At 33.8% G+C, this 16,111-nt stretch overlaps 1 protein-coding gene across 5 annotated transcripts in view; it reads left to right on the top strand.

Annotated features, from left to right (window-relative positions):
- DCAF6 (DDB1 and CUL4 associated factor 6) overlaps window positions 1-16,111 on the top strand; it is a 118,250-nt gene that overhangs the window by 45,351 nt on the left and 56,788 nt on the right. For all 5 annotated transcript variants that reach the window (XM_031688731.2, XM_031688728.2, XM_031688730.2 and 2 more), the window contains exons 7-10: window positions 642-856; window positions 7,007-7,100; window positions 8,399-8,518; window positions 10,413-10,673. In XM_031688731.2, coding sequence (XP_031544591.1) covers window positions 642-856; window positions 7,007-7,100; window positions 8,399-8,518; window positions 10,413-10,673 — 690 coding nt within the window. The remainder of the gene's footprint in view (window positions 1-641; window positions 857-7,006; window positions 7,101-8,398; window positions 8,519-10,412; window positions 10,674-16,111) is intronic.

The raw sequence follows: 16,111 nt of genomic DNA, 5'->3' as shown, positions 1-16,111 counted from the left end.
ATTGTGCAGAATTATACAGCTTTGTAGGAGTCTTAGAATTTGGCATTCCTGGGCCTGCAGGGTGTAAAGTGCCACTTATACCTCTTCCTATCATACTGTATTGATGACCATGAAAATTAATTAAAATTGGAGTGGTATCCCCACTCTGTTGTCTTATAAGAGGAGAATTTCATGACAATCAAAAATCTTTTAAAGACATAAAGTAAAAGGAATGTCATATTAAAAAGAATACTGTACTATTTTATCTAGTATACTGATAAACCTCAGCTTTCCTATTTATACTATAAAAATTATATTACCTTAATTTGGGAAATTTTTAAAAGGTTATTTAGTGTGTCTATAATCAAAATCATTTTAATCAGTTAAATAACTCATTTTCAATAAAACACTTATGTAATCTGGAATTTTTGACAATCATGAATTCTTTTTTGAAGACGTGTAATCTTTATACCATATTCTTTTCTGTTTTGTTGAAAAACCTGACTATTGAATAAAGAATCTCTTCCAGGAATAGAATATGATAGCTTGGATTTATATTGTTGCATTAAATCACGTTATTTCATAATTCAGATTAAGAGTTTTTAAACTGTTTTTCTTGAAAAACATTATGAATTTTAAACAATTCCTATTTTCTTATTCAGGGAATTATGCAGGTCGAGGAACTACTGGAATGGTTGCCCGTTTTATCCCTTCCCATCTTAATAACAAGTCCTGCAGGGTGACATCTCTGTGTTACAGTGAAGATGGTCAAGAGATTCTTGTTAGTTACTCTTCCGATTACATATATCTTTTTGACCCAAAAGATGATACAGCACGAGAACTTAAAACTCCTTCTGCAGAAGAAAGAAGAGAAGAAGTAAGTTTACTCAGAACTATGTCCTCTGTTCATTCCAGAAAACATTAATTCAGTAACTCCTGGTGACTGAAGGACTTCAAAAAATAGTTAATTTTTGAGGCATTTACACTGTAGGGAGCAAGGATATGAAACATACACAAAAGAACAGGGGCTAATAAATAATTTAAAATAAGATGCTAGATGAAAAGTATTGTGAAATATTTTTAAAGAAAAAATATTTAATGGCAAAATGTTTCTCCAAGTTTATGGATGCACAGCAGCAAGTAAGAAATATTAACAGTTCTAACAGTTGCAGAAAAGGCAATTAAAATAATAAAAAAGTTATGTATGAACTTCTAGGAGAATAAATGTTTATGTTCGTGCAACAGTGGGCGCTTTACCTGTTACTTACTATTCATATGTGGACAGCAGTTCTTCCTCTCTTCTGCCTCTTTCACAGTTATGAACTAGTGACATGTGGTATTATCCCTAGGTACATTTTATAAAATAACATATGAGTGAGTGAGAAAAAGATAAGTCAAAGTGTGCATATGTGTGTATGTGTACACATACACACACACAGACATACACACACACATACACACAGAATTGGGAGAGGAGAGGATTGCTCTGCACGTATGAATAGTAGATGGTAATAAAGTGAAACTCCTATTGGTGCATGAACATAAACATTTAATCTCCTGGAACTTTACACATTGCATTATATATATATATTTTATATATATATATATATACACATCATCTAATATATACACATATACATATATACGTACATATATACACATATATATATTTATACATCACATTATAAATATATTGTATATTGAAAACTATGTGAAAGAATTAATTCCCTAAAATAACTTTATAATAGTGAACCTGGTTTTTGCTTTTCATTTTCTTATTTATGAAAAGCAAAAACCAGAAATAATTTGTCCTTGACAGTGTACAGCAGTAGAAAAATGTTTGCTTTCACCTGTTAAGCTTCTTTCCCCAACATGTTTCTCACTTTGGCTTTTTCATTTTATAATGTCCTGTGTTCAATCACTCTATTCTTTTGATTATAAATGTCTTTTGAAATTAACCATGACTTTTTATTAACTGTCAGTGACTTTTTGGTATTGGCCCAACTCCTATTAATGAATACATTTTAAAAGTACTAAAGAAAACAGCTTTTGTAATTCCTGTGAGGGGCAAAATTAAATCCAGTTATTTTACTTGCAGGTTGAGAGGACTATAAAATTAGAACAAAATCAAGATTACTTTATAAATGTATATAGGGATTTTAAATGTGGCACTGTGTTCAAGTGAATTAGGAAATTGATGAAGAAGAGTTTGTGATGGCTAATGAACCCTATTTTTGAGTTAATTGGTCTGATTGAAAATATGAAATCTGCACTGTCATTTTGTTGCTGCTATGTAATTTCCTCTTGATAATGTGCTTCAGTAAAGTTACAGTCAAACTTTGTGACTATTACATAATGAAAGAGTTGGAAATGCAGAAACATTTTAAGTGGGCCAACTATCTTTTATACCATAGAACACTTAGCCAAAAGATGTTTATGTAATCAGAGTGAATGAGGCTGAGTCATGAACAGTTGGTTTTTTCCTGAACATGTTTTTCTCAGTATTCTTTGTTGAATTAACTAAGTTAAGAAGAGTAATTCTGAAAATGGATTGAAATTATAAAAATAAATTTTGTGTTTTGTAAGAAACCCAACAATTCATAGGTCTATATATCTGAAGAAATTAATAATCTTTCTTCTTAATCCCACTATCTTTTTGTTCAGTATTTTATGCTAAATCCTTGACAGTAATGTTCAGACAAACTCATCTCAACTCACCACATAGTTGTTGGGTGCCTGCTGTGCACTATACTATATGTTATACTAAACTTTAGAAATTCAAGGATGACTGTGACGAAGACATGACCTCTCACTCAGGAGATTACAGTTTAGTGAAAGTAGAGATATAAATAAATATGTGAAACTTAAAATCATAGAATTGTGTGTAAGAATTATGTTCTATATAAGTAGATCAAAGGAAGGAATAATTGTTTTTAATTGGGAACGTAAGAAACACTTGAGCAGCATTTTAAACTATGAATAAAAGTTGGATATTTGCTTTTTTCTTGTTTTCATAATATATTTATATTTTCTTAATTTGTAGGGGGCCTTTTTTTATTTCCTATGTCCTCTAACAATTTCTTTTTTACTTTTTCCTTTATTTAGTATATTCTTTTGTCTTTTTCAATTCTTCCACTTCTCATTTGCCTTTATTTTTATATTCCTTTTTTCTTTTTATTGTCTTTTCTTTTCCTTTTTCTCTCATATCTTTCTGACATTTTTCACACCTACCCACCCCATTATTGGGCTTCTTTGTTGAATCCAATCTTTAATTTTCTCCTGGTCCCCATAATTTGTCCCTGAAGGTTATTCAGGTATCCCCTGCTTTTTGAAAGTTTGCTTCTGTACTACTTTGCTTTTACTAAAGACTTATATTAATACCCGCTTTTGCTTACTGAAAGAAATCCAAAGAGGATTTTCGCTTTTACAGAAAAAAAATGTTAAAAGCGAAAATAGCATTCAGCGTTTGTTTTGTAGCGCGCACACTGAGCAGCAAGTGGCACCGCCAAGCTCCTTTCCCGGGAACTACACTCTGCATCTCAGCATCCAGGCATCATAGCTTTGAATTGTGTCTGTGAACATCTGTGCTTTATCTTGATTTGTTTGTGCATCCATTAGCAAGATGTGGCCTAAGGTAATTGCTTCTTTGCTTTACTCCATTTCAGCTTATGAAAGATTCCATAGGAATGCTCTGCTCTCAGATCGCAGGGGAAACCTGTATCCAAAATCTCTATTGCTTCTTCCTACCCTGCCGCTACTACCCTGATCCAAGGCAGCAGCATCTCTCTTCCTAGATTATTACCGTAGCTTTCTAACCAGTCCCCCTGCTTTCACATCCGCCCCCTCCAGTCCTTTAGCTACACAGTAGCCAAAGTCATCCTTTAAAACATAAGTCATATCATGCCATTGCTCTGATCCACACTCCAAGTGGCTCCCCACCTCACTCAGAACAAAACTGAGGTCCTCACAGTGACTTCAGGATCTTTGTTCATCTGGTTCTTACTACTTCTACTGCTCTTTCCTTTGTTTGTTCTGCTCTAGCCACCACATCTACTTACTTACTCAGCAGGCTGAGCGTGCTTCTACCTTATGGCTTGGCATTTACTCGGCCTGAAGTGGCCTCCCCCCACATCTAGATTTCTTTCCCTTCGTCTCTTACAGGGCTTTGCCCATGTCACCGTCTCTGTGAGGCCCTACCTCACCACCTAATTTAAAATTGTAACCCTTTATTCTCTGGTACTACCTATCTCCCTTTCCTACTTAATTTTTTCTGTAACACCATTTTCTTTGTATATTTTACTTTTTTACTTATTCTGTAAACATTGTGACGCCAGGATTTTTGTATGTTTTGTCCATTGATCTTTTCCCAGTACCTAGGGTAGTGCCTGACACAGGTGCTAAAAAAAATGTTTATTGACTGACTGAGTGAATACTGTACCATTTTCAAGATTCTGGACTAATTATTTTGCAGATCTCAGAAAGTCAAACTTGGGGCTGTTTTAACTTGAAGATCTTGTTCCAAAAGTAGTTGCTGAAGTTATAACATAAGTTCTTATTTGTATAATATAAAAATTTCTCTCTCGTAACCCTGGAACATGGGCTCTAGTTTGTTATTCTAAATAAAGTTTATATATAGAGTGCAGCCCTCTCTTTTTGGAAATGACTATTTGTCCGAGATTTTGAACAGCTTCCGCATTAGGCATCCTCTAATCTTGTGATTATTCCCTGTCACACTTGTGACCTCTGTAGATTTTGTTACTCTCAGTTGCTCTTAGCCGTACTTACACATAATATATAACTTGTGTGGTTTTTTTTTTTTCCATGTTTCCTTTGCTGAGGATGTAAAGGTTTTTTCCCCATTCTCCCTGTTGCTTGGTATGATTTCCAGGAGAAAATAGAAAATTTGCAGCGAAGCTGTCACCAAGTTTCTAACAAAACCTGCTTAATTGTGAGGAGGAAAGAAAAAAAAAAATCAATGAATGTCATGTTAAAAAAATAAAAGGGAGTGACCCACAGAATGAGAGAAAATGTTTGCAAATCTTATATCTGATTTATGATTTAGAATCTAGTATCCAGAATATATGAAGAACAGTTCCAGTTCAACAATAAAAAGACAAATATACTAATTTAAACGTTGGTGAAGGATTTGAATAGACATTTCTACAAAGAAGAAATGGCCAGTAAGCACATAAAGAGATGCTCAGCATCACCAGTCATCAGGGAAATGCTGATCAAAACCATAGTGAGGTACCACTTCACACTTACTAGGTTGGCTAAAATAAAAAAGTCAAGACAAGTGTTGATGAAAATGTGGTGAAATTGGAGCCCTCATACATTGGTTGGCATAAAATGGTGTGAATGCTTTGAAAAATAGTTTGGCAGTTCCTCAAAAGTGAAACACAGAGTTATCATATGATTCAGCAATTCCACTTGTAGATATATACCCAAGAAAACTGAAAACATATGCCTTTATTAAAAATTTGCACATATGTTCACAGCAGTGTTAGCCACAATAGCAAAAACTGAGAACACTTCAGTGTTCATTAACTGGTGAGTGAATAAACAAAATGTTTGTATCCAACAAATGAAGTATTATTGAGCCATAAAGGAAATGAAATACTGATATATACTGCAGTGTGGATGAACCTTGAAATTATTATGCTAAGTGAAAGCAACCAGACAAAAAGGCCACATACTGTGCATTATTGTGTTTGTATGAGGTGTCCAGAATAAGCATATCCCTAGAGACAGAAAATAGACTAGTGGTTGTCGGGAGGGGAGTAGAGGGGGAAGTGGGGAGTGATTGCTGATAGGTAGAGGGTTTCTCTATAAGGTAATGAAAATGTTCTGGATTGGTGTGACACCAGCAGTTGCCCAGCTTTGTGAATATACACACTGATTTGTATACTTTAAAAGGATAAATGTTATGTGAATTATATCTCAATAAAAAGATGTTAAAAATTTAAAAGTTAAAGGGAATGACTGAGTCAGATGCCACAGACTTGAAATAAAATAAGCTCTGAAAGGTGCCGTTTGAGTCGGACATTGTTGATCATTTTATCATTGATCAGTGAACTTAGCAAGTGATCATTCACTGGTGACAGTGATGAGAATGATGAGTTCAGTGGGAAACATTAGATTGATGTCAGTGAACTGAGGGAGGAGTGGTACATAAAGATAGAAAGAATGCAGACTTTTTAAAAGAAACTTGACAGTAAAGCTTCAGAAGGCATGAGAAAAGAGTGTAATTTGAAGTATGAAGCTGAGGTGTTTTGTTTATTAAAAATGATAGGATATTCAGAATTTATGAGGAAAAACCAGGAGAGAAGACATGAAGGTAGGTATGGGAAAGAGAGAATAATTGTTGAAGCAACATGCTTGAGGAGTTGAGAGAATGAAATAAAGAGCGCAGATGGAGGTTAGGCTTAAATGATACATCCTCTGAGAAAGGTTGGAAGAAATTAAGAAGTTATAGATTAGATATAGATAAGTTTGTAGAATGCTGCTGAATAAATTGATGTCATTTCTGTAGAACCAACTTTATTTTCTCTAAGGTAAGAGGAAACGTTACCAGCTGAGAATAAGGGCAACAGAGTAGAGTAGAGACGCTGAGGTGAGTAATGTGGGGTTGGAATAGATGTTGGGGGAGAACTGGAGAGTAAATTGTCAATAGTCATAAAATAATGATAACTCCTGTTGCTAGTTAGGTATGTCAGTACTTTACATAGACTGTATTATCATCATAATAGAAAATCGAGGCTCAATGTGGTTAGATAACTTTCCTCGTGTCAATTGGAAAGTGGTACAGGTGGGATTAGAAGTCACATATACAGGATTTCAAAGCTGCATTCAGACCCTTCAGATGGAAGGTAAGAAGTATAGGCTGCCAGTATCAATGGATGTTTATGGCTGTCTTTCACGTTGTGATTTCGCATCTCAATAAGGAAAGTAAGAAGATGGAAAGAATCTGTTGGGCTTACAGTGTGCTTTAAGAATTGAGCAAGTGCGTTCTCTCCTCATCTGTTAGTTACGACAGCCTCCAGTTAAGCGTTTGAGACTTCGTGGTGACTGGTCAGACACTGGACCCCGAGCAAGGCCTGAGAGTGAACGAGAACGAGATGGTAATTGTCCTTTGGTCAGCTTTTAAAAAATACGAAATTTAAAAATTAATATTTTAACTTGTTTCCTTTTTTTTCACTATTATTAAGTGGTGCTGCAACAAATGTCTTTATACCTATATATCTTAGCATACTGTGCAGGTGTTCCTTAGGATAAATTCCTCTATGTGGAATGTCTGGGTCTCTGGATAAAAGTCTTTTAATTTTGATAGTTATCTTATTACCCTCCAAAGAAATGCACTACTTTGCATTCCTACTGAAAGTATAATGTTCATCGCCACATAAAACATTGGGTGTTATCAAACTTCTTAATTTTTGCTTTTGTATTTGATTTAAAGAGAAATGAAAACTCTCAGTTTCCAACCTGAGAGTTTTATAAGAGCACATAAATTTTTTTTTCCCCTGTCAGATACCTGTGACAAGCATAAGAAACGACTACCTTGGTAGCTTTAAGATGGCACATTTAAAATAGAATTAATCTGTGTGATTTTAATAATTGAGTCTATAGCCAAAATCTTATTCTAATGATTTCTGAAATCTTTTAGGGTCAAAAGTATATTTCCTAATATATTATTCTTGGAATTATTTGACATTATAGTTTAAAATATAAAGTTATATTCTATAAAGGCAATAAAGTACACAATAAATTCTGTTTTCACAAAAAATTCAAGAGCAAATTATTTCCATTTTAAATTATATGATTGTAGAAGACAGTTGTCACAGTTACAGTTTGATGTAATACTTAATTTGAAAATGCTCTTAAGAAAAATCTCATATTTAAAGGAAAAAAAGAGGGGAGGGAAGAGATAAAACACTTTCTGATTTCAGTTAATTTCAAATATATGGAATTTGCAGTAAATAATGATGAAAATAAATTCAGTTTAGGGAAATTTAAGTAAGAGGGCAAACTGTCAGGTTAAGGAAATTTAAGTTGGAGGGCAAACTTTTAACCTCTTCAGCTTAGAATTCATGAGCCTTTCCTAGCCACGTACTCTTGGAACTAAAGGTGTGAGTTGGGCTCAGAGTGGGATTGTGGAAGTACCTAAGAATTGGCAAAGATGTAGGAGATGTTCTTGAGGAACTCAAAATACAGATGGAGAGTCATTCATATAAACATAAATTATAAAACGTGATGATAGCTCTAGTAGATATATATATATATATACACATTCTTATAATTTATTTAGGCGATTTGATTTTTTAAAATTGCTTTCATTTTAAAGGCCTTCAAATCTAGGTTTGTGCATTAATGAAAGATCCTGATTTATTACTAAATTCACCGATAAAACGTGTTTTCATAGGAGAGCAGAGTCCCAATGTGTCATTGATGCAGAGGATGTCTGACATGTTATCCAGGTGGTTTGAAGAAGCAAGCGAAGTTGCACAAAGCAATAGAGGAAGAGGAAGATCTCGACCCAGAGGTAGTCTTTCTTATTAAAGCCATCAGAAAGATGGCAAAAACTCTTTACTGAAGTCAGTTTTATTTATATCAACTAATGTATGCCATGTTTTATATCTTCAGTAATCACAAGGTTCTTACTGTATTGTGTGAAATAGTAGAGGACGAAGGGTATTTGGCATAATTTGTTCCTTCAGATTTCCACTAGACCTTGCCTTCATTTTTTGCTTTTCTCAAAAAAAGCAAGTCTGATAATCCCTGTTGTAAGTTCTTTCTGTCTGTACTCTGTGAATGGAAATGGATGAAACTCTGTAGATAAGTAAGTTGTGTATAATTGAATAGTTTCTCCTTTTGTTTACTTATATGCAATATTTATTAATTCCTGTTTCTGGTGTTAGCTGGCCTGTTTTCATATTTTGTTTCACTACTTTCCAGTTTGCTGGTCATTGGCAAGTTACTTATCTCTGTCAAAAATGAGGAGTATAAAAATTAACTCCTAAATGTTTTATATCCTAAAATGAAAAATTCTGTTGAACTTCATCCATAAATGGTTCTTATTAAGTTCTTACTGTAAACTTAAAAAAAAATTCTTGGACTGTGTATTTGCAGAAGAGTTATCAAATTTGTGCTTAAATTTAAACTAAGAAATATTTAAATCAAGATGATTAAAAGAAAAAGTTTTATATTCTGCGATAGTTGCATCTTGCAAGACATGAACTTGGTTAGTTCATTCTGTCTTTGTTTTAATGAAATCTAGATTTGAAGCAAAATCAGGGAAAAATTTTTAATGCTTATTAAATATTCTTAATACTTTTGCCGATAGCATAAGGCCTGGTATCACACATAGTAGACTAATTCAAGCCTTTTAAAATCATGACTGTGAAATAAAGCTATTTGCAGCAACATGGATGGACCTAAATGGTCATATTAAGTTGAGTCAGAGAGAAAGACAAATATCATATTGATATCACTTATATGTAGAATCTAAAGAAATGATACAAATGAACCTATTTACAAACCAGAAGTAGACTTACAGACATAGAAAAAAAACTATGGTTACCAAAGGGGAAAGGGGTGTGGGGAGGGATAAATTAGGAGTCTGGGATTAACATACGCACATTAGTATATATAAAATAGATAAACAACAAGGACTTACTATACAGCACAAGGAACTATATTCAATAGCTTGTAATAACTTATAATGAAAAAGCATCTGAAGAAGAAAATATGTATGTATACATATAGTGGAGTCATTTTGTTATACACCTGAAACTAACACAACATTGCAAATTAATTATACTTCAATTAAATAAATAAATACATTTAAAAAATCAAAAAAATAAAAAATAAAATCATGACTGGATCATGTTAGTTTAGTGGTTAAAACATTAATGCTAATGAAATGGGAATCAGTAACTAAATCCTATTCTGACCTATTTGTAGCTTTACTCTTGTCGTAAAATTTTTGTTAAATATTTTACCAGGGACATTATGTTATAGAATAGAAATATATCAAAATAAATCCATTATCCTATTATCTAGCTGTTTAATCAGAATCACTGTCTTCCAACTTAAGGGACTAAATATTATTTATAGGCCTCTCACAAGCTGTTACTTAGCTTTATCAAAGTCAAGCTACCACACTGAGCATTTTGCTTGAAAGATTTATTATTTTAATAAGAATGTGCTGTAGATAGATTTTACCCCTATTAATTAGCCTCTTTGGGCAAGTGGACCAAACCACCAGTGGGTGCTTTTGATATCCTGAAATTACCTGTTTCTCTCTGTGTATATATATGTGTGTGTACATGTGTACACTCAAGTGCACATGTATTTCTTGAACATATCTCTTTAGAGTAGTTGGTTCTGGAAAGCATTTAGTTTTTGAATTTGCATCAACATGTGTTTTTTTGAAGGTGGAACGAGTCAGTCCGATGTTTCAACTCTTCCTACTGTCCCATCAAGCAATGATTTGGAAGTGGGCGAAGCTGCTATGGAAGTAGATACTCCAGCTGAACAGTTTCTTCAACCTTCTACATCCTCTGCGACTTCAGCTCAGGTTCATTCAGCATCATCTTCTACAGATAGCCCTCATTCCACTTCTTTGCTATCTTCTCCAGACAGTGAACACAAGCAGTCTGGTGAGGCATCTGGACACCAAACACATCATCAGTCTGGTGAGGATGTCACTCTTTAAATAGGCTATGGTTCGTCTGATGATTTCTGATAGAAAACTTCTTTATGGGCTATTTTGAAAGATACTAAATCACATCAACTTGTTCCTGCTGGAATAAGTGATCAGAATGACGTGCCATATGTGAATGTGTAACTTAAAGACAAAATTCAAGTGTGCCTAACTTGCATGAATTTTAACAAATAGCAGAAATCTTCAGTTTACAGAAGACAATTCTTTAAAAACTGTAGGTAGTGTTTTGACATAGTTTAATGCACTTAACAATTATTTTTTTATAGACCATTACAGACCAAAATACCTTTCTTAGACTTACTTGGTTGTGAGTCTGTATTAAAGTGATAGTGAAAATATAGCCCTGATTATGATTAGTTCCATAGTATCTGTATTTTTGACTATTTTTCCTCAAATCAAGAAATACTTCTAATACATTCTGTGTGGTGCATTTTATGTGGTCTCTTGTAACAATATATAAAATTTACCAAAAGAATTATTTCTCTTATATTTAATGAAAAAGAATAGTTCTAATAAAACCTTGTCTTTTTGGTATTTGATGTTAGTGAAAAACATTCAACTCCTAAATTCTGTTAAAATACTATTTTCTTCTCACTATAATAACTCCGTATATTCAAACCCGCCCCCGCCCTCAACTATGGAATGTACTAGAATTACATCAGTAATTTTTGGTGGTTATGTCTGTAGTTTACTTGGCATTTTAACTGTATATATGTAATTATAATAACCAGTAAGATGTTTATTCATATTTTTCTTTGGGTTTTTCTAAGAAAGTATTTTACTCAATATATAATCAAAAATATTAGCAACTAAAGATACAGCTGGCAGGCCTAAGCTAAAGCCTATAAAAAAATTCCTAACAGCTTAACGGCCGAGCTGTCACTTTATTCTGGCTTCTCTGAAATCAGATGCCAGATCACCAAATACGGGGTGTTTTAAATTAAGCACTCTTTTTATCAGAATATCCCATTTTTGATAATTCATTTTCAGTTTCTATGGGAATAGAAGCCAGAGTCAATTATGTGATTGTTAATACTTGTGTACAGTTTACCTATAATAATAAGCTAAAGATGAACTATAAAATTAGGTTTTCTACACTCTGGTTGACATAGTTAGCATTTCAATGAATGGGAAGAAATATTTTGAGGAGTTTGGGATATAGGGACAGAATTGGTTAAAAGTTTGCTTTTCAAAGCAGGTAAAATTGGTAAAAAAAAAAAAAGAATTTTTAAAGTGGTAACATTCTTGGAAGTAGTCTTAAAGATTTTGGTCAATTGTAAGTTTGATCACAACTTAGTAAGAAGATTCCCTAGCTGATGTTCACATTCCACTGACTCTTAACTTGTTCCAGTTGTTTCTTAAACACATTTCTGAGTATACTTAGTTTGGAGTTTCATTTTTCCTTTTTGTTATAGATACTGAACACATTTTAATACTACATTTCAAGTTACTAAATCCTTTTTAATATTTGATGTAAGTATTAAACACTATAGTCATGGAATCATTGAAATAGAAAAAAAACTATTTGTGATGATCATGCAATATTGTTTGAACATTACTTGGCACTTTTGCCTATCAATTTTTCAAAGTAAGGAAAGAATTATAAAAAGAATCTTGGTTAAGTAAACTATGGAAAATGGGAATAGTTCTGTGTTAACAAGATAGTATTGCTATTGAGAAAATGATTTGATGTCAGATGTAACATCTAAAGATTATGTCTGTAATTGTCTTGACAATAGAAACAGGCCTTTTATTATCCCAGAGTTTAGCATTTTAACAGTAAGGACTTAATGCTTTTTTGTTTAGTTTAGTTTTGGTTTTTCTCCCCAGTCTTTTATTCGCTTCTACGTCCAGATGGGTTTGTGGGTAGTAGGAATTGTCCATGTAGGTGGGAGTGCCATCTTAGAGCCATGGTTTCTATTATGGCCTTGCATAGAGAGAGAGAGAAAATGACAAAGTATGCTTCTTGCCTTGCGGTGGATACCTCTTTATGTAAATGTGTGTGTCTTTCCTTCATTTCCTTTGCACTTCCTCTGTGACTTTTGCTAGGGTGAAGGAGAGGGACAAGATGTGAAGACTTTCCTGGCAAAATTTCATCTCTAATTGAACCTCATTATTTGCCTTTTCGTAGTCTGCAACTGAGTCACTGAATGATAGTGAAGAAATTAAAGACCGCGGATTTCATTGGGTGCTTAACATGTTGTCTTAGAGCAATCTTTCAGCACTGTTGCTCAACTAGACAAAATATCTTTTACATACCTTCATGTCTCTCAAATTTTTAGCACCACCCTTTACCTTCATCCTGCTCCTAGCCGTTAACCTTCTTTTATTCACAGTGGGGGAAATAAAGCATTTACTTTCCTACTTTTGTCACATTGTGACAGAAGCAGTCACATTTTGGGAAGAAATGTGTCTGCTAAAAAAGGCTAGCTAGTGTAGTTCCCATCTCTTTCCAACTTCTCAAGGACTTTACTCCTTCTGTTGCATCTTTATTATTACCTTTTCTACTAAATTTTTCCTTTCTACCTCAGACATGCTCTATTATTATCTTCTATCTTAAAAAAATTTTCTCTAAACTGTTCCACATTCCTCTCTGGAGTTATGTCTTTGCTCCTTTTATAGTCAGAGTCTTCAAAAGAGTTGCTTACGTATAACATCTCCATTTTCTTAACATCTTCCACTTATTTATCAACCAACTCAAATCTGCCTTTCAACTTCCTTTCTACCAGAACTTTTTGTCAAGTTTCCAGTGACTTCCATTTTGCCAGATTTAAAGTATACTTCTCTGTTGGTATCTTATAGATATTTTTAACCTGATTGCATTTAACATAGTCTGTCATTTTTTTCTTGAAATACTTTCCTTTCTTGGCATTCATGACACTGCTTTTGCCTGCTTACTCTCATTACTGACTGTGACTAGTTTCCAGTAGCCATTGTTGATGTTTCTTATCCCATTTACTTCTGAATGTTTTAGTAGAACCCCTTAATCCATGCTCTCTTCTCTACCTCCTTGGGTAATTACATCAATTCCCATATCATTTACTATCTCCTCTAAGTTGGTGATTCCCAAATGTGTGTCAACAATCTGATCTTCGACCCTGAGTTACAGACTCCTGTGTCCAACTGCTTATGACACTTCTTTTTGGTTATTTGTGGATATCTTAAGTTTAAGGCGTCCAAACAAACTTAATCTATCCTCCCACCCTTCCCATCTCACTAATCTCTTTTATCCTAGTCATTTTATATCTCAGTAAATTATAATTACTGCCCGTTTCCTAATTTTAACAACCTGTCAGTTATTGATTCCTTGCTTTTCTTCATGTCTCACGTCCAGTCTATCAGCAAGTCCTGTTGCTTCTGTATCTAAATATGTTCTACTTCTTTCCATCTCACATAATTATTGTCCACTAGTTGATCTCCACTTACTGCTGCTCCCTTACAATTTATTCTCCATGCAGCAGCCAGGATGCGTATTTTAAAATGTGAAATCAGATTATATAACTTTGCTGTCTAAAAACTCCTCAAAGACTTCTAGTTGCGTTTTGAAATATAACTACAAAAGAAAAAACCTCAAACTCCTAACTGTGGACCTGAAAGAACCAAATGGCCTGGCTTTTGCCTACCTCTCTAGCCTCATTTCATACCATTTTCTCAGTTCTCAGGTCATTATGCTCCGGCTGTACTGGTTTCCTTTCAGTTCCTTGAATGTGCCAGGTTTTCTTCCGCCTCTGTCTTTCTAATGCTGAACCTTTGTGCTGTTCTCTGTGCCTGAGAAGCTCTTCCCCTGGTTTCTCCTTTTTGTTGGTTCTCAGCTCAAATGTTACCCAAGGGAGGTCTTTTATAACTACCCTGGCTACATTTATCTTTCTTTCCTACCCTCCCTAAAATTTTATTCTCTTTTTTTTATAGCCCTGTTTACTTCCTGAAAAGCAGTTATTAAAATGTGTAATTATTTTGTTTATTTTTTATTGATTCACTTATGCCTTATTTTCTCTTATTAGAATGTGCTCTCATACAGACTTTATCTGTCTTGTTCTATGTAAGCCTCTTTTCCCTCCCAACAGAAGTCACTCGTTAAAGATACTGTTAAAATTACTATCTTTAAGCTAGCATAAGCTATGTAGAGTATATTTAGCTATATTATGGTCTTTATAATTTCATTCCCACTTCATTTATTCTAGATGTTTCCAGTAGGCTCCCCAAGTTTGACATTATTTAGGGAAGATGCTGTGAATGGATATCCAGTTATTTATCGGCTTTGGATCCATTGTTTGCCCTTGGCTGTCCCAGCCACATAAGACTGAATAGATGCTTTTTCTTACTTTGTTGTAGAAATATTTTAAGGTAACTTACAGAAACACTTTTAAAAAAATCATTCTGATAAATGATGAAATCAGGATAAGCAGAAATATGGGTAGGAAAAAAATTAAAATGGAGTGGTAGTGAGGTGAATATATGAAATGCATACCTGAAGAATATTGTGTCTAGAGGGAGCCGCAGAGTTGGCTCTGGGTTTTGTATTTGATTAGGAAGGTAAATATACTCAAGTGGAATTTGAGGTCAGCTGGTAGATCTTTTTTCAAAATTTTGACTTCTTCACCCTTTGTATTCTTGAATTTTGTTCTAATTCGCATAGTCACGCCATTTGAAACCATTTCTATATACATAAATCAGAATCTAATTAGACATTTTGATTCTTATATTATACATGGTCTTTTCTTGACAAAAGGCAGTGCTTTTGAAAATATCATTATGAGATATCTATTTAAAAACCAGAGAAGTATGACTATGAGCTGAAACTATATAGGTTAAAAATGAAATCTTCATAATTTTATTTGTACAAAGCATTTCAAAGTAACTATAAAACATTTTTTCTTTCTCAGTAGTGCCTATCAGACATCACTTTTAGTTGCTTCTCAAACTAAGCCTGGAAATGTCTTCATTTCATGTGTTTATATTTTTTTCCCACGGTTAGGAGCTTCTTACAATGAGAGAGTGTTAAATGATGGAGTCATTCCAGTGTGTTATAGTTTTATTACCTCCTTTGGTTTTATTGTAATCTAAATAAAAGTATATGATTAGAGAAGGTGGTTTCTTTGGATTGGATGGGGATATCAGTACATACAGAATTCAGTTTTGGGGGGTGCTTACCTTGAGAAGTAAGTCACCTTAAGAATCCATGTGTTTCTAATTAATGACCACTCAGACCATGAGAACTGAAGTTTTTTACGTTAGTATATCATATGGCTTATGTGTGGATTCCTGCTTATTTACGAATTACTATGTCTGCTCAGATTTACACGTTTATTTAGGTCTATTCAGAGTCTTTCTAGCTGTACTGAGCTCTGTGTAATTCCTGGGGAAGTAAGAACTCTGTTGCATAATATAAAGGGGATCAGGGTCTAGTCA

Source organism: Vicugna pacos, chromosome 21 (genome assembly GCF_048564905.1).
Source record: "Vicugna pacos chromosome 21, VicPac4, whole genome shotgun sequence".
Lineage (NCBI taxonomy): Eukaryota > Metazoa > Chordata > Mammalia > Artiodactyla > Camelidae > Vicugna > Vicugna pacos.
Note: the sequence above shows the minus strand (reverse complement) of the source record. Positions and strands in the feature narration are given on the sequence as shown.